The 23,227-nt window shown below is 28.7% G+C and overlaps 1 protein-coding gene across 3 annotated transcripts in view; it reads left to right on the top strand.

The window, feature by feature from the left end:
* The first annotated feature begins 1,565 nt into the window (after positions 1-1,565).
* The window catches only part of LOC135932075 (uncharacterized), a 28,054-nt gene continuing 6,392 nt past the window's right edge, over positions 1,566-23,227 (top strand). For 2 of the 3 annotated variants that reach the window (XM_065469420.1, XM_065469422.1), the window contains exons 1-9: positions 1,566-1,664; positions 8,034-8,236; positions 17,906-18,130; positions 18,274-19,022; positions 19,238-19,528; positions 19,894-21,230; positions 21,446-21,693; positions 22,111-22,372; positions 22,739-22,941. In XM_065469420.1, the coding sequence (XP_065325492.1) occupies positions 1,619-1,664; positions 8,034-8,236; positions 17,906-18,130; positions 18,274-19,022; positions 19,238-19,528; positions 19,894-21,230; positions 21,446-21,693; positions 22,111-22,372; positions 22,739-22,941 (3,564 nt within the window). In that variant the 5' untranslated portion in view covers positions 1,566-1,618. Of the gene's footprint in view, positions 1,665-8,033; positions 8,237-16,586; positions 16,690-17,905; positions 18,131-18,273; positions 19,023-19,237; positions 19,529-19,893; positions 21,231-21,445; positions 21,694-22,110; positions 22,373-22,738; positions 22,942-23,227 lie in introns of those variants that run through there. The other variant, XM_065469421.1, reaches the window with a different exon arrangement.

Here is a 23,227-nt window from a genome sequence, read left to right as displayed (position 1 = left end):
ATTAATATATTTTTTATTTAAAATTTTGAACTAGGGTGTCAATAGCTGGGTTAGGTGCTAAAGCACTTCAAAAAATGAATTAGCATTCTTAAAAAAATTAACAAACAATAAGCGCCAATTAAAAAGCAATCTTACAAAATTTAACTCATTTTAAATGATATTAATTTCCACGTGGTAAAATAATTTTATTAATTTAATTTTCTTCCTTTCGCCTTAAGCAAAAACATAATGGGGTAAAATTAGACATTATATTATGTGAGAAAAGGTATGTAATCTAATGATCTGCATTTTCAGATATATAATATAATCTATTTACCTAAAATTATTTTATATATTATTATTCTATTAAATGATGGTACACATCAAAATGAAATAAAACCTAAAAATAAAACATGTTACGATTATTTAAATTCAATATATATTCATTTTTTCACTGATTTTTGAGCATACAAAAAGTTGTGCTCATTTTCTTATTAATTTAACATTCATTTTTGAATGAGTCTCATTTTAATTCTGGAAAGTAAAACAAAAAGTCAAACTTGTTAAAAATTCTATTTTAATGATAATTGGGGTTATTTTCGGATTTTTTAATGAGAATAAGTCATTTGAGTTGATTCTGTCTTTGTGTTAGATATTATTTTGGGTAGCGAATACATGCATAATATAATTAATTTTAGTAAAATATATAAATCTAGGATTCGTTGGATCTCTAACCGGGCAAAAGCTGGCCAGAGGCCTGCCAAAGAAAGCTATGGGGGAGGTGAAGCCCCAAGAATGTATCTAAATGGAGTAAATAAATTTAAACACTTTTTAAAAAAAATTAGCATCTTTTAGCTATTTTTTTGAAAATCTAACAAAACCCTGATTCTGAATATATCCTAGTTTAATGAACTCTTTTCTAAGTGTCTTATGAGGATTTTATAAAAAGCAATTTTATATCAAGAGTAGAGGACATTAATCTAGCAGCATCACACAAAGAGGGGGATCGGGGAGGGGGAGGGGGGTCGTGCTTCTTGGGAAATTTGGAAAGCCTTCTGTAAATTTTGAAAATTTTTTTATATCCAAAAAAAAAAGTTAGCTAAAAATAAGTAAGTCATTTTAAAAATGTTAACCAAAAAAAGGTTATTTTTAAAATAATTCTAAAAAATTTATTTTCCCCTGAGATGTTAAAGTCTAGTGATGGAAGCCCTTAAATGAATCCGAAATTGATCTTAAAAAAATATTTTTAAAAATAGTGTGACTAGTTCCCCTAACTTTGGCCATGATTTAGAGAAAATTTTCTGGATAAATATTTAGCTTCGTCATTTAGCAATTTATTAAAGATAGATAATTTAACAATTCTATGTCCGATTAGGGGAGGGAACCCCCCACCTCTTCCTCCATTAGATGGTTTCGCTTTCGAGATAAGGTAGTCGATTTCTTTATGTTCAAATAAATAATATTATGAGATTAGAAGGCATAATATGCGTAACTATTAAAAATTATACCGCCTAATTTCAAATAATATTAGAGGGTGGCACAACCAAGGTAACGTAAAGCCTTACATCAAACAAAAAACATAAAATAATCTATCCATGTCCATATCCAAATTTTTTTTCACATTTTATGAATATTTTTAATGGATTTTACATCTGATATTAACTTTTCTCTAGATGACATACAAGGTAAATTAGTATGTACAAATATATTTTGATTTATTTACATTAATTTATTTGAAATTATCAATTATGGCTTAAAAGCGATATTATTAGATATGTATTTATAAATTATTCACAAGAAAATAATTCAGATTTTTATGATAGATTTAAGAAGATATGTATTATTTATTGATTCTTATTTAATACTCAATCTGTTTTAAAAACTTTACCTAAAAAGTATAAATATTTTTCAGAAAAATGCTTTACCCTAAAATAAAAGCAAAAAATTAGAAATAAATAAAAAAAATATATATTATGGTGCTCTGCTGATCCACAAATTTTTCATTGAACTATTATTCCCTTTGATACTGATCCGATTATTTCCATCTAATCTTTGGACCAATGTTATAAAAAATTAATTAATTAAAGCAGTGGCGTAGCTACGGGGGTGGTTTTCGGGTTTGGACCCCTCCCAGAGCAAAATTTTTTTTTAGATTATACGTTCAAAAGACTTAAAAGTGAAAACCATTAATATTTATATTTTTCTGATTTTGAGGTCTGTGGAAGGATATTATATTACTATTCTGGATAGTATTATTTTAAAGTCTTTGAGAATAAATTATAATAACATATTATTTATGCATTTAAAAAATATATTTAATATATATTATCGAAGATATGGTTATGATTTTTAGGATAAACCTGGCCAGGTTTTTATATTTATGGACCCCCTCTAAGGAAAATTCCTAGCTACGCCACTGAATTAAAGGATTGAGTGTATTTTGTTTTATTCTCTAAAAAGTTTAACTTATTTAAAATTCAATGCTTGTGGCTGAATGTTTAGGACCAAAATAATATTATCTAATCAAAATTTGCCAATATATTCAAATCTTTCTATCATCTGTGAGCAAAATCTCTAAACTTGGGTAATTTTATTTTGGCTAAAATCTTGAGTTAACCATTTTAAAAAATTGAATAAATCGAGTTATACATGTGACTTGTTGGATATTTTTAAACACTTTTCTTGTACATATATTATAACAAAACATGATACCAGATTTTTAGCTACGTTAATTTATTATTAATGTTGTTAAATGGTTTTATTTGGCCTATTTTAAATCAAGATTTTATCCACAATGAATGATATTACCCAACCCTAAGGATTCTGCCAATATAGACACAAACCTATCTGCCATTTATAAACAAAATATCTAGGGGCATGTCTAATATTTTTTGGCTGAAATCCTGATTTTAGTATTTTAAAAAATTGGTTGATCAAGTCATTAACAACACATATTATAGTTGCATTTAAACTGTCTTTACTTAAGGATATTTTATACATCATTTTTTATATCAACATCTCTATTTAAACTTTATTCAGAAGCTTTTTCTATGCTTATGGGACCCATAATTTTCTTATCAAATTTACAGAAATAACCATAATAGATGTATATTAAATTAAATGCATTTCATAAAAAAATGTTAAGATATTTCTCATTTTATTATCTTTATATAATTATAATGTATATATATATATATGTCAAACCTTCTTGGTCATTTGTTTTTCACAAATATATTGATCAATAACAAATGTTTTCCATTAATTTTTCCCCCTTTTTTCCATAAAAAAATAAAAAATGTACAAATCCATCTATGCCCAAATAAAGACTTATCATTTCATATAATATATTATCTCTAATCTCCAGCAAAGCTTTAGCAATCAAATTACCTTTTATATTACGTAAAGAAAATATATAATACAGTATAATTTTTCTGTAACACTAAATTTTAATGATTCTAGATGATATCATTAAAATTCACCCTTTTGAACTAAATTACAAAGCCCATCAGGGATCCTATTCTCATAATATTTAAAATATTAAAACTTTGTTATCCTTTATATAGTGGTATTGTATGAAAGTGTTTTTCATTTGCACCTTATTTCTCAAGATGGGAAGTGAAAAATCATTGATTTAAATCATGAATTATATCTAATGATTTTTTTTAAAATAATTATTGATTTATGAGCCAATTTTATAAGTTTTACTTTAATTATTAGATTAACACAATGATTCAATTTGAATAAAATGCATAAGTCATTTGATTAATAATAACTCATAAATAAATTACCAGCTATTTATGGGAATTCATGAAAATTCGAAACATCCATTTTACTGATGTCAATATTTTCAAAAAGAAATCTAATTATACTAAAAATCATAGAGTAGAGTATATCTACCTTGTGAATTTCTAACAATATGGCTGTGAACTTTGAAAATACGAATTTATTATTACCATAATTTTAAGATTTATTTATACTTAAATTTAGGAAACTAAGCTTGTTTTTCATAAAATTTCTACTTATTTCTTTTTCGAGTGGTACCAATATTTTTGCTGAAGCTAATTTTTAGGCCATTACGTATAACCCTCCCATTTAAATATCTACAAAAAATCGGTGTAGCCCTAATCATCAGTTGATAAAAAAATCTCCACTGCAACTACCCTTCCACCATCTCTTTTCCCCCAAAATTGTATTCAACTCAATATCGGATTTTGAATCGCCATTTTAAAATCAATCGCATCTAAATTTATTAAGGTGTATTTTTCCCCGATTCAAAATATTATTTTATTTTTTTTTGAATCTTAAAAAAATATAATAAAAGCACTATAAAACAAAATTGAAAAAAAAACACGTAATATGAACAATGTACTATCATCAAATTTAAAAATATTAAGTTTTTATCGTATTTTAAAATATGAAACTCGATGTTTGGCTGAAACCTTGATTACGTTTATAATTTAGTAGCCGGAAAAGCAAAAGAAATTTATTTTGAAAAAAACGAGGAAAGTGAAAAATAACAATGATACCAAATACTTAAAACAAGTCGAAATTAAATCAACTTAGGGGACACGACCTCTGAGAATTATCTTTAGAAAATGTGACATCATAATATAATCCAAATGTAATGTTGGTAACGATGAAAAATTAAAAACGATAAATGATACGGAACTTTTTTAGTGCTAGTTAAGCGATTGTTTAGTAAGGTGTAATATTATTGCTAAGTGCGCTTCCACTCTTGGAATCAAAGATCTATATCCATACTAATGATAGCGTTTTTTTATAAAGCGTCTATTTAATTTGACTAGCATCTTTTTTTGAGAAATAATAGATAATATCTTATCTATCGATTTTTTTCACGCTTTTTAAATTGAGAAATTTTTGAGATGATTATATCAATTTTTTAAATAAATTATGAGAAAGAATTTTATTTTAATTCCTCAACCATCAAGATTCTTGTTTAAATTGACCGTCAAGATAAAACCCCTCCTTCCTCCAACTTTATATATCGCCATGCCATGGCGTATTTATACTAGAGATCTGTAAATCACTGGCTATGTCTATTTTTAAAAAATAATTCCGGGCCGGGTTGGGTTTAAATTTTTAAACATGATATCATTATATTTTATCAAATATATTGATAATATTTTTAAAATTCTTGCAAGAAACAATTAGGACAAATAATTCTTGTGTCAGTTTGGGTTTTTCGGGACAAATAAAAATTAATTTCGTTCGGGATCGGGCCGGGTTTGAAAAATTAGGCTCGATGTTGATCACTAATTTACATAATTTGTTTACCTCCCTCCCTCAGACCTACCTTTTCTTTCATTCATTCATTCTCTTTCTATATTTGTTCTTACATTATTACGAGGATTTATTCAAAATCATTCATCATTTTTTAATATTTTTTCATTTTTATATTATCCCTCGAAACATATAAGAATCCAACTGCAAAGTTCGTTTATGAAAAAAAAAACATTGTTGTATTATAAATATTAAAAAAAAATGTTGAAAAGAATTAAAATAAAATGGCGTTTCTCTTTCTCTTCTTTTTTTTTTGGTTTTTGAGGTTTTGAAAATTTTGATTAATAATATTAAATAAGTTGTAAATTTATTCATACAGTTCGTTGTGGCTTCTTCTTTCTCTATTTTATAAAAATAATCATTCTTTATATATTTCTTAAAATAATAGAAATTTATTTTTGATGTATTACTATTTTTTTGTCAACTGCGAGATAGAGAAGTCAAAAGCCAATTTAAAACACCCCCACCCCCCTTCCCGACATTTTACGATTTCAATTTTTAAAAAAGATTTTATATGAGTTGTTAAAGGATCTAGATATAAAAATGTGGTATCTGTATCTGTATCTAGATAGATTTTTGATTAAATTTTATAATGCAAGAAAAAATTTTTTTTTAATATGCCCTATACAAATCAAACCTGATTTTTTTTTCATGACAGCTCCCTCGAAAAATATTGCATATAGAAATCCCTATTTCTCAACCTCATAGGATTTTCCATCCTATGCATACCTAAACTGACGGTTCATTTATATTCACTCATTCATTAAAACGCATTTCGAAGCTTCGTTGAATACAAATCGGTTGACAAAGCGCCATTTTGGTAAAAATTTTAATGTAAATGCGTATATGGGATAACAAAATGATGCCACCAGCTAATTTGTATTGATACACATTTAAATGAACGAATAATCAGTCTAGGTATTATAGAGGATTCAACTCTCCAAAGTTGTTACTTGAGTACTATAGTTAGTGATGCTAAAAATCGGTTATTTCCGCTTAATCTAGCTCGGATTGAAAAAAAGCTATTTTTCTTTTGATTAGATCAATTTTTTTCGGTGCTTGATGCAAGTCCTAATTAATGCATTGTGTTAAATCTCGAGTGAATGTGATATCGCTGAAGCGATGCGAAATTGTTCGCTAAACGATAGCTTATAATTGCGAAATTTACGCATCGCGAGAGACATCTTGGTAATTAACGCTTATGACTGACTATTGCTTGCGCATATGGTTTTTGGTTTAAGTTTTATAAAAAAAAACAAATTACGCTATAATATGTTACGTATCTCACAACCATAATTTTAAAATGAGGAAGATTAAAATCTTTGTTTTTAAAACAATTAATTCATTTTTTGTTTTAATTCTCTTTAAAAAAATATATAAATACTAGATCAAAAGGATACGAAAAATGAATCAAACAGTTCATAAAATGATTTAATTTTAAATAATATAAAAAAATTTAAGAATGAAATGAAAAAAACAATGAATGATGCCTACAAAAAAAATAATATTTGTTGAGAATTCTTAGAAACTATGGCTCCTTCGACTTTTTTTAAAACCGACTATTTTAAATTGCCATTATTAATTATAAAAATTAAAAATGTAATATATTTTTAAAAAACTCCTAGCCAGGCATATAAATATAAAATCTGGGTTGGGTCGAAATTTTTTTAAATCCGGGCCGGGCCACGCAATTATTACCTCTGCACGTCTGTTCTTTTTATAATCGCATTTTTTATCAAATATAGTTAAACGTGAATTGTTGCTTTTTAATGTCGCCTAGAAAAAGCCCATGTTTTTTAAAATAAAATATTAGCTGATTTAGAGAGGGAAAAAAAATCAAACGTGATCAAAAATACGAATATCAGAAGTGTACCGACACCAATCGCTGTCCTTACAAATACCGATAATTCTTTTTATCGATAACAATGGCCGATGTCGCCATTTTAAATTTTATTTCTCGTTCCTCTTGACTATTATTTTTTACAGCGATTTAAAAAAACGTTTAAATATAATTTTATTTGGAATAATAATTTTTTTTAGGATAATTCTAGAGAACTTTTGGTAGTCAAAATATTCTATTCTAAGTATTTTAGCCAATGTTCTGAGTAGTGTTTTTAAACCCGATTAAGATTTTAACCAAAATAATATTGTGCGAACTTCAAGATATGGCAAGTAAAAGCTTAAACCTTTTTGCCATCTAAGAGCAAAATCACCAGGCTTACATAATATTATTTTGGTTATAATCTTAATAGGGCTTTTTGACAACACTAGTCCTAATAGACCATGAGAAGATCTAAGAGAGATTTATGGATAATCCAAAAAAAATTAAATTTATAAAAAAAAGGAAGGGAATCGCTGTATAAAATAAATGACATGACTGGCAGGCTATATTATTTTTTCCTAAAATAAAAACCCAAAACTAAAATAAATGGTCGCTTTTTTAAAAGAGGCAAAGCAAGAGTTTGAAATTTTTTGATTAACAACGCATGCATATTATTAAAATCATTCGCAATTAACGAAACTTCTAGTTGTGGCCAACGCGATCGGCTTGAATCTTTATTTCATTATAATTATTATGTTTCAGAATAAATATAATTATTATCTTTCAGCTGCCAAAATAAGATAGTTGTTTATGAGAAAGAGAGTTAGATCAAATTATGCCATTTAGACAATTCTTCTTATAGTCCATTTCGATTTGATTTTTTTAAAAAAAGATGTGATAATATATTTGATATTTATTTATTGCTTTTTAGAATTCCTGAAAGTTAGCAATGACGACGAAAATGAGCAACTATCCCAGCACAGCAATTTATATGGATTATCTCCCATAAAATCGTCGATTATTGATTCAACAAAATCAATATCCGATCACTGGAAATCGGTAGCCAATTGTCAATACACCACTAAGAGTAGCCTCAATAATGCCCATAATGGCTTCGATAAATTTCCTAATTATGTAAATTCTTCCAATTTTTTAAAATTACTTCCTAAATTTGTTAGACTTTTTATTTTGTTGAGGAATATGTGAAACAGATTAAAGAGGAGGGAGATTCAAAGGAGAGTGAGGAAGTTTTGTGAATGCGAGTCGGTATAGCATCCTCAAAATAAAAATTCCATTCTGATTTTTATTTAAAACAAAATAAACTTATATTTATAAAATAATTAATCAAAAAATCAAATTCAAACCTTTGGATATCGATTTTGATACAAATATATTCTAGATGATAAAATTGCCTGTTTTTGTGAAGAAAACTTTAATAATCAGTATTAGAGGTCAATCAGCTCAGCCCAAAAGCCCGGACCTAGCTGGGTATAAATATTTTTACAGGCTTGGCCTGACAATTTTTACGGACGGCTTCAGGCCGTTCGACTTTTACAACCGCTCGCAATCGCAATGTGAGCAAATGTCGATTATCATGGGGTTAAGAGCATTTCTCAATAATTTTTTACTTCTTTTTTTAGGCTTATCCAAAATTTATTAGTATTCGATTCAAAATGTTTGACAAAATTAAACCGTATTCGTCGTATACCAATTACTTGCAAATATTATATTCTTAAACTAATTTATTGATTAGGCGAACATAGGTCACTGTCCATATTTTTTGGCACTATTTGGTGATAAAGTGACCGAATCGCAATTCATTCCCATAACACCAAATCAAAATTCATACAAAATATAAGAAAATGAAATTTAAAAGACCAAAGTGAGACTCAAATTTTTTTATTAATCATTTTTGCTCTATGAAAATAATAAAACATTAAATCTACCCGAATTAAAATTCGGCTGTTATGGCGATTTATTCGGATTCGTATAACGAATACCAATCATACAATTATTCGATTCGTACGAATACAAATTATTTTTATCGAATACGAATATCTCATGATTCGACTCTTTTTTTCTGAAGGTATTTACTTCCTCTTCATTTATTACCCCGTAGCCATTTTATAAATTTGATTTCTAATAGCATCTTAATCATATCATTTATTTCTTTTATAATAAATAATATCATAATAAAATATAAGGGTTTTTTTTAAATAAACCACCATTGTGCGGTTTTTTGATTTGGCTGAGCATCAAATTTATCACAAAAAAATTGCCTTTATTTATATTAAAAAAAATACTCTAAATAAAATAAACTGTTTTATACATTAGATAATTATATAATATAAATGAGTATAATTAAGTTAAGACCAACTAAAAATATTTTTAAAAAATTTGAAACATATGTTATGATAATTTTAAATCATGGTACTTTTTTTAAAAAAAATTTTTTTTTTTGAGGTTTTTTTAAAAAATCATATTTTTCCATCGTTAATGATACTACTATTATATTTTTGGTTATTATATAAATTTTGATGGCTTTGAATTTAATATTTTTTTTTTATATTACAAAAAGAGTTCAATATGATCCTTGCTTATCTCTACGGATTTATTGTACTCACAATGTCTTCTCTTTTTTTTAAACTTGGGGAAAAGGACAGATGTTGAATGACCCACGATTTTTTTTAATAACCAATAACTTCTAAGTTTATATGATCAATTTTACGTTTTCACCCCCCCCCCCCTCATATTTTAGTTATAACATTTTGGAATTTTTTTTTAAAAGCGTTATTGGCTCATCATCCATTTTCTTTTGATTTCGGAACAAAAACGAAATAGTTTTTTTATATAACAGTAACATCATAAAATTCTGACTCTTCAAATACGATTATATAGTCAAAAAATATTAAAACTTTTTAATGTGGAACGATTTGACATCACTTTACCAAAATAGCTTCATTTTTTTAGTTGTGTTTATGTGTATGGTAAAATGGATTATAAAAAAATTATCATTATTATGTTAGATCCGATCATTATTGCCAGGGCTATAGCCTAGTTTAGGTCGAGGAAGAGGGTGAAACCCCTCATCAAATTCGCGAAAATATGTCGAATTTTTGTATTCATATCCGCAAATTAGCGATAACTGCAACGAGGTTTAAGCAAACCCTTCATTTCAAGGTCTTCTACTAAAATATATATTATTTTTATTTACCATACTTATTGTTATTAAAATATAATTAAAATAGTATTTGTTTTAAAATGCTTTTCATAATCAAAAAGAAAGTAAGGGGAAAATCTCCAAACTCTCTATAGGGGATTTTATATTTCAAATTAATGGTAACAATTTTTTTAAATATAATGTTTTATGTTTTCATAGTAATCCATCCAGTTATTCTGATCTAAAATGAATGAATATATTTGATATATGTAAAAATAGATTGCGTTAAATCGATTATAGTGAAATTTATATTTTGTTTAACGTTAATTTATTTTATTTTTTATTAAATTTAAATTATTCAGAATTAGAAAATATTGAGGAAGGCAGAAATGAGAATATTACATTAATTCGAGTTGTTATTTTCAGGAGTCAAATCATTCGTTTATTCGGGTTATCCTTCAGTCGCCATCTTTGGAGGAAATAGATTTTTTTTTAAAACCATAATAAGCTATACATGTTCTTGGCACTTCTATATATACTTTTTAAATGTAGTTTAACTTAAATTATTTTGCCAAAATTGGGTATCTAGTACGTACTTTTTAAAAGTTTATAAATTTCATATAAAAATACAAATCGAATATTTGCATTATTCGTATTCGTATAAATCGAATAATTTTTTATTTGTATTCGTACATACTAAAAATATTATTCGATTTGATTCACCGAATATTCGATTCGAAAATTAAATTCTTTTAAAAATGAAAAAATTTTCAAAATTTTTTGTATATTTCTTATTTATAAAAATTATAAAAGATTTACTTGTATTGCGGCACAAATTGAGCGTTTGCTTTTTGCCTTAATTTTTTTAATTTAAAAATTAATTTTCCAAAAAAAAGGATTTGTCTTTGAAAATTATATTTATCGTCTGCCTTTTTATTTCTTTAATCTCTAAATATTCCATTCTAATAATAGGTAAGTAATTTTTTTTAAACATTATTTTATATATAATATTCAAAATTAAGAATAAAAAGGTATTGAAAAAAGCAAACTTTTGCGTTTTTTTTAAAGATGGTTGCTAATGCCTTACGGTAATTTTTCCCAATTTGCACTATGCCATAAATGAATTATTTGCGTTTGAAACGCTCAATTTGTGCGCAATTTTATAAAAGATTTCCATTGAATTTTAGGTAAAATTTGAGCAAAAATTTTTCTTCTTCTTAAAAAAAATCTTCAGGCCGTGATAGGTCGGTTTAATTTGTATACTTTATTTGCTTTTCACTATAGGCTAAAAAGTTTTTGAACAATGAGACACCCTATTTTGGTTTATTTTAAGTATTTGGTAATATTGTTTTTATTTCGTATTTTATTCTCGTTTTTTTGGTTTTTTTCTTTTTGATTATTTTTCTTTCATTTTGTTTTTATTTTCGTTTTTTTTAATTTTTTAATTTGCTATTTTTGGCTATTTAGTATTAAGTCGACCTAGGACACGACTTCAAATATTCAGGATTTTTTTTTCAAACTCTACAAAAATTTGATTACAATTAAAAAGTTATTTATAGATGTGGAAATAAAGTTTAAAAAAATAAAATGTTCCTTAAGGAACATATTAAATATTTGCAAATAATTATAAATATTTACAAATAGTTTCTCATATTTACTAATAATGTCGGATATTTACGATAAATTTTGAATTATACGAATAATTTGAATAATGGATAAATAATTATTCGAAGAAACATATATTTTCCTTATTCGTATTCGATTTGAATTTTGGAATCGAATAATTTTGTTATTCCTATTCGTAAAATACTTATCGAATAACGAATAATTCGTTTGGTTTAATTATGTGTAATGTCGGAAACATAAAACGAATCACTTTATATACTAATTATTTGCCTATTCAAAAACGAACTGAATAATTTACTGTTCGTTACCGAATAAGAATAATATATTTTACTATTCATACGAATATTTCATTCTTCTATTCGTATTAATACTATCGGTTTATGAATATATTTTTTGGGATCTAGATCTTGATAATAATAGTGAATTCAAAATATTTAAATTATTTTTGCACTGGCCAGCAGATGTCGTGTTATATAAATGTTATCTACGTAAAAAATTAATTTTTTTTAAAAAATATAATATTCAAACCTTGATTTTTTGGGTTTAGGGAATTTATTTAAAGTCAATCGTATATTTCTTATTTGAATAAAAACATTGGCCAAAATTTTTGAAGGAATAAATGAAATGTTGAAATATTTGTATTTTATTTTTTAACATCAGATTAATTTTTAGCCTCGCGCATCATGTTCGGGATTATTGACTTAAAGCAGTCAACGACTTTTTGCCTTTTTAAAGAAAAATAGATTTGTAATTTCATCTTAAAAATTACAAAATATTTACTTACTAGGTAATAATCCATCAAGAATGACGGGGTTGAGGGGTAATTAGTTAGTTTGTGTATATGGTACTAAATATGCTTTATATTAAAATTTAGGAGAAAAAGAGGTAAAATTGTTGCAATGTAACCCGTGAGCATTAAGGGTATTAGAAATGTCAAAATTTAAATTTGTGATAGGAATCATATTGGGTAAAATTAAAAATAGAGATGCTTCAAAATTTTTGAATTTTAAATATGGGCTAGACATTGGCCTCAAAATTTTGTTTTGCAGACACAGCTAGGCCTCCACGTCCCATGCAACTTTCCCAAAATTCTGCCATTTATTTCTATTGTAATTTAATATTAATTTTATATTTAGAATAAAATTTAAATTTGTGATCGAAAACATATTGAATAAAATTTAAAATAGAGATGCTTGGAAATTTTTTAATTTTAAATATGGGGTAGACATTGGTCTGAAATTTTTTTTGCAGACATAGCCAGGCCTGATAAAAAAACCAAGTCCCTTGCAATTTTCATAAAATTTTGCTATTTATTTCTATTGTAATTTAATAAAAATACCTTAAATTTAATTTTATATTTAGAATAAAATTTAAATTTGTGATAGAAATCATATTGGGTAAAATTTAAAATAGATATGATGAAAATTTTTTAATTTTAAATATGGACCAGACATTTGAAATTTTTTTTCTCAAACCTGGCCAACCCATAATAATTATATATTTTTTTCCCAAGCCTGGAGATATGTAAATCTCTGAAAACAATATTCTTGGGAAAATTTTCTCAAGCCCGCCAAAGACCATAAAAATTTTGTTAGTTGAGAACTGAAATAAGATATATAAAAGTCATAATTCATTTAAAAATAAAATCAGAATATGAAAGTTGCATGGGCTTGGTTTTTTAATCAGGCCTGGCGATTACTGCAAGAAACAATTTTTCAGGCCAATGTCTAGCCCATAATTAAAAAATTTTCAAGATTTTATATTTTACACAATATGATTTCTATCACAAATCTAAATTTTATTCTAAATATAAAATTAAATTTAAGACATTCAATAAAAATAAATGGCAAAATTTTATGAAATTTGGATGGGACTTGGTTTTTTGATCAGGCCTGGTTATGTCTGCAAAAAAAAATTTCAGGCCAATGTATAACCCATATTTAAAATTCAAAAATCTTAAAGCATCTCTATTTTAAATTTTGATATTTCTAATACATGCTCACGCTTTTTCTCCTAAATTTTAATATTTATATCAAATTTATTAAAGTATATTTAGTACCATACACACAAACTAAATAATTACCCATCAACCCCGTCAGCTAGTATGGTAATAAACGGCAGAATTTTAAAAATGTCAGCTATTAATAAATATATATAATTAATTTTTTCAATTTAATTATATTCAAGTTGGTGCATGCTTAAACGTGCGACTTTGAAACGGGAGGTTTGTGGTCGACTCTCGTAGAGAGCAAAAAAATAACATTACACTATATAGTCTCCTTAAATTTTAAATACATTAGGAAGATACGAAAACGATCATGTTTTGATCAGAGTTGTTAAATGCTACTTTTAAAAGTAACGCGCTACCGCTATCGCTATTTGTCAAAAAAGAGGGAAAAAAAGTAGCTCGCTATTAGCTAGCTACCTTTTTACAAACAAATTTTTTATTTTTTGCTTATAATGTTATTGTATAGTAAATATATAAAAATCAACATTTATAAATATTAAAATATAGTAAGTTTTGATTATAAAAAAATTTATGTAATAAAAATAAATATTTATGGTTGTTGCATTTTAATAATAAAATCATTTCAATATTATCATCCCCAAGTCTAGAGCGACGATCAGAAAGTATAAATTTTACCTTATTAAATAATCTCTCGACACTAGCACTTGAGGGTATTAAGCTTATATACATATTTTTAATATAAGATAGATTGATTATCAATAATTTTATTTGCAAGTACATCGTATGTCTGGCATCCCATTATCATTTTGAGGGCTAATGCCACAAATCTTCTTTTTAAAGTTCTAGGGTCTAGCCAATGGCCTGTGATTCCCAAATAAGCTCAAAAATATTTAATCAGATCAATTTATAAATATAAATAAGTTTTTATCCTTCTGTTATGTGTTCAACTATCTCCCGTGGTACATATATATGATATCTCTAATAACTCTACTATTAGAGCATCTTTCATCATTTTAAAGTTATCTGCTATTTTATTCATTGGTGTCTGGCGGCATAAAATTGTTGTACCAGGGGATAGAGTTTTAATCATTATGGTAAATGATGGATTATCAACTAAGGACATTGGCTGAACTGTATAATAAATTATAAAATCAACAATAACTATCAGCCAATTTCTGAGAAATATTGTCATTTGCATAATTAATTAATTTGGTTTGAATTGAATTAGTCCTTTTGGATGTAGAGTCGCCTATACCATTTAGATGTTTCTCCATTTCCTTAAAACTTATGAACAGTCTTTAAAATAAATATTATTAGAATGTAAAAATAACAATTTACCTTTAGGTCTTTCTTGAGGTTATAGCTACTGGATTGATTTGAGGAAATATTTTTTTTACATTTAAACAAATAAATTTGAAACCAGTTTTGGTTATATATTTATTTAAAAAATTTTTCAAATCTAGGGAATGGGAAATTTGTATTATAGCTATTAAAAACATTTTCTTCCCTGGTATCTTCCATTTCATTAATATCATTGTCTGAATCACTTTCAACGATTTGGATATCCATAGACGATGACATTTTAAATTATTAACACGTGATTTAGGTTTATAATACAAATGAAAATATAAATTACAAATTGAAATTATATTTTAATTTCAAAATTAAATAATAAATCATAAAAATTATAATTAATTATGATATCATATTTAAATTTTCATGTTTATACTTACCTTCATTATATTTTTTAAAAGTAGCGAAGTAGCGGCTAGTTACTTTCAAAAAAGGTAGCGCGCTAAGAAATTAAATAATTACAAAAAAGTAGCCGCTATTAGCTATAGCTACCAAAAATGTTAGCGCGCTACCTTAACAACTCTGGTTTTGATAATGGAGATTATATATATTATATAATGCGACCTAATTGAGCATTTTCGAAAAAGAAATAAGCAAACCAGTTTGCTTTTTTTAAATATTAATATTTATAAATTGTGATCAATTTTGAAACCATTAAAAATGCAATAATTGCGTTTTGCATAACGAAGCGCAAACGCTCAATTAGGTCGCACTATTATAAAAGATTTTATGCTCAAAATTTTTTTGAAGTATGATAAAATATCTTCTTTTTTTGACTAATTTTATAGTTAACCCATCATATAATATTTTAAAAGATAACTATAAAATAAATATATATTAATATGCACTGTGTTGAACATTTTTGGATAAGGGGGTGCCCTGATACGCATACATACCCTGCATTTAAGTCATTGGAAGGAAAGAAAATTATGGAAAAAGCAATAGCACATATTTTATCAATAAATTTAAATATCATAATTATTTATTTGAATATTTTGGCCGGCTATAACCGGTGACAAGATTTATGTTAAAAAGAAAGAAAATTATATGTCGAAAGAAATATTTATATTATTGTAAGCTTCTTTTTTATTTTACATATAAAGGCGTTTATATATTTTTTTTTCGCGATTTTATAAATTGATCCCAATCAACCTCTAGTTCAATGCAAAAATATTATTATTTTTCTAACATGGTGAAATGGGGGCGTTTTTTTTTGCGCTTTCCATTGAATACAAAATAAATATGGTGTATTGTAAAAAAAAATCCTTTCAAAATTGCGCAAATACCGTTTATTTTTTAAACAACTTATAGCTATAATTCTAAGTTATCAAAAAAATAATTGGACGTAATAATATTTTTGCACAAGTTGTCCGCCTCAGCTTAAATAATATTTTCCTCGGTTTCGGGACGCGCCGACCTCAATTGCAAGCGATATGAAAAAATTATCGTCTCCTTATTAGTTGGATAATACGCCCCATTGTACGATTTATATAAATATATATTTGTAGTTTTAATTTTTTTTAAAAAAAAAATATGACTACCAAACGCTCAATTTTTCAGGCGTTAGAATAGTATAGCCTCAGGGCCTCGTTTATGGTAAACCGCGAAAATAGAGCGATACCGACTAGCAAAATACATTATGTTAAATTGTACAGTTCTGCTATCGTTTATTAGTCCTAGATTACCCATGGCTTAACCATAATCGCATTTACTATAAAGTATAAACACTATGAACGAGATCCCGGGCTGGGCTTCTAGATATTGTTGTTAAACGGCTAGCTCTATTTGAGTCCATTTTTAAAAATGGCTAACTCAATATTATAGTCAGAAAAATTGGCTAAAGTTTCGAGATTTCGCTAATAGATGTCCAAACCTTTGTGCCAGAGCAAAATCTTCAGGCTTGCTTAATATTTTTCTAAATAAAATATTCAGTTATTTTTAAAAATTGGCTCAAATCGAGCCATTTAACACTCAGGTGAAAAAAATAGTAATTACGGGCCGGGGGCTAAAAAATATGACTTTCATCAGGTTTCTGATATTTTTGTTAAATATTATCCTATTTTTTTGAGATTTTGGTATGAGATTTGTTTAGTTCAACGTAGCAGCAGTCCTTTTTCCAATTATGAATATGAATTGCCACAACCTATTTTTAAAAGAGTTTTTTTTTTTGCTATTTTTACTTCTATTTTATTTCTATTTACCTATGGCCGGGTCGAATTTTCTTTTAATAGGCCTCGGATATGGCGTTTTTAAGAATATTAAACTTTATATACCCATCGGAATTTTATATATTTTTAAAAAAATACGGGCCTGAAAATATAAAACAGGGCCGGGCCGAAAAAAATTTTGAAAAAAAAATGGGGCCGGGCCTACATGTCTTTGATATTGATAATGAATAGGAAAATTATATTTTAAAGCAACTTTAGGCTTCTCAGGGTCTAGCAATTTTATTTCTAATGCGGACCATAGCCAAAATTTAGGCAAGCAATCTTTATAATTTTTTTTTTTACTAAAAAATGTTAGAAACGAATCTGGGTTTTTCCAACCATGCTCGTTCTTTAACCGTATGCATTACATTAGAACCATCGAGGATTATAGAAGGATATATTTCCTAAAAGAATGATTATTTTTTGATTGGCTGACTTTCCTAAAACGTCAATTATTATATGATTTTTAAAAAAAAATAACATTAAAGTCATCTGCCGAGAATCTTCCCCGTGAATCCTCGATCACGATGAAAAGGGAACACGACCTATACGATTTGGATCTTATGTTGGATCCGAATAATCTATTGCTGTTTGAGGGCGAAGAAGAAAACAATGCCAATCATTTTATTGTCGGCGCTGATAATATTATCTCACCTACGATCTTCGATTATATAGGTCATACGAATTCTAATCCTCCCAGTATTAACAGCCAGGTTTTGTTAAATTATGATTTATTAATACAATAACCCAATGGCGTTAGTTTTGATCATAATATCGATTATAATCATAACTTCTTGTTTCAATGTTCTTTTAAATAAATCAATTTTTTTATGCATAATATCTGCCACTTACGCAGCAACTTTCTTATTCCTCCGCCATTAAACCTTCAACATTGCCTTCGCTCTATTCTAGACCTGAGTTGATTCACAAAATTAAACGCGACTTTTCTATCCCCCAAAATAACGCGTCTATTCAGGACACTTCACTGCCCCCAATAAATCAAAGCCAGCTTTTTACGCTTGAGTCTCGCGGTTGCCCTCCTATTGGCCTTCCCCGCTCCGCTAGCGATTTTTACCAAAACCTGGAAGATAATGTACACCAACATATTGCTAATTCAGGTGGCACACATTTAAATTTAGTCCCGAGCATTAATAGCTTCAGCAGCATAGATAATCTGGAAGCACTGGGTTTGACTCAAGACCAGCTGGGAAGCATGGGACTCATGCCCGCCCTGGCCAAGGACCGTTCCGGAAAATCGCTCATCGTGAAAATTCCTTACGTTTTAAACCACCACCAGAATTTTTCCAACTCAAACAATCCATTAAACATGTTAGACCCAACCAATTACCTCCAAATTAACAGTGCTGATCAACATTTTGTTAATTACATTAACAGCAGTTACAATTCGGACCACAGCAGTTCTCTTTCTAATGCGGAGGATACCAAAGATGCGAAAGTATTCCTTGGGATGGATAATCAAAATGATAATAGAATATCGCTGGGGACGTTAGTCGACGATTTGAATGAACGTAAAGATATGTTAGACTCTTCCTCTAATTCAAGATTTTCGATTTCACCCCCCGATCTTATTAAACCAGCTTACAAGTAAATATTAATATATTTCTTATATTCTAATCTTTGATCCTTCTTTTTGAAAATGGCAATTTTTTTTTACTTAGTACTCTTGTCTTTGGCTGCTAAGTTAAATATACCATTAATAAATAAAATTGTTCTTTCCTTTATGTAGTTTGTATGTAATTACTTAGATTAATCGAGCCATTTGATGAAATAAATTTTTTTAATCATTCATTACCTCCTAGACTTCATAAACGAAAAACTCTCCTGCAAGACGACGACCCAAACTCACTCGCAAATAGCGCCAATTTACCTTCCTCTGGATCTAAATGCGAACGCAAAGACAAACGTTTGGCCCACAATGCCATAGAAAAGAAATATCGCATCAGCATAAACAGCAAAATCAACGAGCTCAAGTCCCTGGTCATGTCGCCTCGCGACCTGACTAACGATAACTACGCTAATTCTAATGGCTCATCCGCGAGTTCCAAGCTTAACAAATCCTCCATCCTTCAGAAGGCCGTCGACGCTATAAGGTCAAATGCTTGTTTTTATAATTGTTTCATAACGGCGATTTTCTTAAATTTTCTCAGTGTTGTTTTTTTGGAAAAACTACTGCACTCCATACAACCCTACTCGTTTGAAAGGATTTATTTACACAAATATTACCAAAACTAGTGATGGGGGGGGGGGGGGTCATTAAAAAAGGATACATTATTTTTTTCAGACATATTATAATGATTGCGAATACAAATTCTCAGCACCTTTTTTTGGTATGATAAATCATTTTGTGATTTACTTTAAAAGAATAATCGCCATATATGGAAAAGACCTGTAATAATTTAACCCATCAGAGATATATTTGATTTATATTTTCATTTCTTTCGCTACTCCCCAAAAGGGTTCTACAAAGGGATAATTTGTCACTGAAAAAAGAAGTATCACACCTAAAGCGACAATTATCGGCTTTGCAACAGCAGCAAAGCAACGTCAATCATAATAACGACCTAGCGATAGGGGCTAACGTGGGAATCGATGGAGGAATAAATACCAATTTTGTTTCCCTAGCTCAAAACGGTGGAGTAGTGGACGAGCCCTTCATGCGTTCCTTATTAGCCAAAAGTATCCCAGAGAACCAGAATAATAACAATAAAGCTTCCTCTGCTCAAATGGTTCTTCTCATACCCGCTTCTAATAACGTCGCCAACAATAATATAAGTCATAGCTTCCAAATATCCAATCTACCAGAACTTGGAAACTTTACCGATTTATCCTCTTTAAATAACGAAGAAAAAAATAACTTGTTGAATCATTTGATGGTTCCTCAATTCAACGGGAATTTTGCATCAAACGATATGCTCAATCGTTACGTACTGCTACCCAATAATTATAGCGGGCCTCAATCCCTCAACAGATCGACCGACAATAACTCGAATAATATTAACAATACCAATAAAATTGGTATAGTCAGTATCAATAATAATGTCGCGCCGAACCCTACTTTGGTGCGAGAATCGGTGCAATTATCATCTAACTGTAGCAACAACAATTTCCTGCACAGGAGTCTTAGTGTAGGCGATTCGAATCCCAATATTAATACCAAGATAAATAACGCGCCAGTGCCGATAACCTTGCTTTCTAACAAAATCCTAACAGCCATCAAGATGAAACGCAATCCCTCCTCCCACTCTGCTATTCTTACTCTGCACAACTCCTCGTCTTCATCTTCCCTAACTAGCAATACCGACGGGGAAGGACGGATTAAGCATCCCTCGACGCCCTCCGACTCAAAATCAGCCGCCGTTAATGTGATCGCTTCTTCCTCCCACCCTCCCCCCGCTTACAACGAAAATTTCTCCCCCGATAGTACCTGCAAAGATGAGGACCAAGTTACATCAGTCGACGGATATTCTAGTTCCCCCGTAGCTAACGACAACTACGATCCGAATATTGGAGATAGTCTGGAGTTTGGACAGAAGCTGAAAAGGATCTGTTTAGGACTCTCGGATTCTTCCAGGTTTGTCTTGTGTTGCGTGAGCGCTTTGGCGCTCCTTTTCAATCCTTTCAAATTCCTCGCACCTTATTTAAATACCGCGGGAGGAGAAAGGGGTGGAGTTGGAATGGTAGATACGGATTCGAGGCTGTTAGGAGCCATCGGTATCAATTTCAAAGGCAGGGATATTAAGAGTCTTTCTTCCAAGAATTCTGGATCCTTGGAAGATAATTTGCTATTGGAGGGTAAATAATTAATTCGTCTAACATTACGTTTTGTTTGTATTGGGATATCTATGAAAATCTTTTTTACCAACTAAAACTGATTCTTTTTTGATAGTTTTGTGATAAGGCGACATTTATAGTAAACTTAAACTCCGTTACCTTAGACTAATTTATTTTGTATATTTTTCGTAAACCTTGACAATGAAATAAATTCTTTCAACAATCTTTCGAAATAGACCAAGCCTTCGCTACTGTGTATGCCTCTTCCCTCCTACCCTTCTTCCTCAATCTCGTCTTTTCATTGGCTCTTTTTTTACTAGTAACCTTTACTTCCAACGAAACATCATTCTTCAAAAGCAAATCCAATAAAGGTCACCCAAATTATGCCAAATGTAAGAAGAGCCCAAAAGTATTAAAATCTGAAACGTCATACGATCATGGTGGAAGGGAGGAATTATCCGCTGATCCATCATCGAAATCGCGGGTTTTAAAAATAAAATGATACTTTTTAATAAGATTTTAAAATTAGGTTTTGAATCTACCATATTGATATTTTATAGTATTTTGGTATACCGAGGATTCATTCATTAAAGTGCATTTTGAAGCGTCGTTAAATGCAAATCAGCTGTTGGCACTCCATTTTTGGTTTCCCATAGAAAAATTAATTTTGGGAACCAAAATAGTATGCCACCTACTGATTTGTATTGATGCATATTTAAATGAATAAATTATCAGCCTAACTGTATTATTATATGTCATTTTAATTAGAAAAACAGATTTAAATTACATTACTACTTTGCTATATAAGTAAATATGTATAAAATCTATTCACACCTTTCGCCTTATTATATATATTTTCTTCTCACGTTTTTAAATTAATATTAAAATAAAAAAAAATAAGGACCATTTTGATTTTGCATTGGCGAACATCAATCGAGACCTCTCTAATCTCGGCTGCCGTCGCTTACCACGCAATGCCATTTTAGGGCTTTCGCTGTCGTGTTGTTGGCAAGTTTGCGTTTTATTTATAAATCGTCTGACATCGGTCATTGCAAATTTCGGTCAAACGTCGCACTCGGATACACACCTACGCAAAATGACACTATTGAGAAAATTCGCCGATATTTTGGTGTTGGAACATCGTTATCAATCTACAATAATTGGTTTTTAAAAAATATATTTATTTATTAAATATCCATAAAATAATCATTCAATTGTGGTCACTTTTTTGTCAGATACGAGGGTTGATAGAGACGTCCATGATATAATCTTTATTCACAATTTTCGAATTGTATCGGATCGTCCCTGGTTTTCGCTATTTAAGATTCGGCCGGTTTTGTGAATATTTTTTAAAAAATTTAATGAGGAGTTTATAAAAATTCTTACGACAGCAAAAAAAAATATATATATTAAAATTGCATTCTACGTTAATAAGAGAGTTAATAAATATGTTTTTTTATAGGACTTAAAGGAAAGAAAGAAGGAAGGAAAGAAAGAAAGAATATACTATTTTAATATTATTAATGTAGTTCGTATCAAGATGTATCTTTGGAAGCTTTACTTCACTCTCGCCTTGTACAACGTATTGAACGAACTATCCATGACGACATCGCCTATTTGTTTTTCGTCTTCCTTCGACATATTTAAATCGTACCTAACCCTGGGTTTGACTTATAAAATATCTTTGCCGCGTTGGGTTTGGAATTCCCAGAGGAGGAAGAAAAAATTCTTGGTTTTTTTTAACTAAATACATTTTCATTTCATTTTTTAAAATTAGAAATTGATTATTCACTAAATTCTAAAAATATATTTAATGTAAATCGCCATTTATTCTCTAAAATACGAAAGTATATAACGTTGAATTTATAGTAAGCGCAATACGCTTAAGCGATGCGAAATTAATCGCTAGCAAAATCACAGCTGATTGTTATCATCTCATCACAATATATGTTTTTCAAGCGATTTTATCATTTCGCAGTATTTATAATTTATATCTATTGGCTTGATTATGTAAATTT

This window comes from Gordionus sp. m RMFG-2023, chromosome 1, assembly GCF_954871325.1.
Source record: "Gordionus sp. m RMFG-2023 chromosome 1, tfGorSpeb1-WG-v2, whole genome shotgun sequence".
NCBI classification, from domain to species: Eukaryota; Metazoa; Nematomorpha; class Gordioida; order Chordodea; family Parachordodidae; genus Gordionus; species Gordionus sp. m RMFG-2023.
The sequence above is the reverse complement of the archived record's forward strand: the minus strand, read 5'-3'. Positions and strand labels throughout refer to the sequence as shown.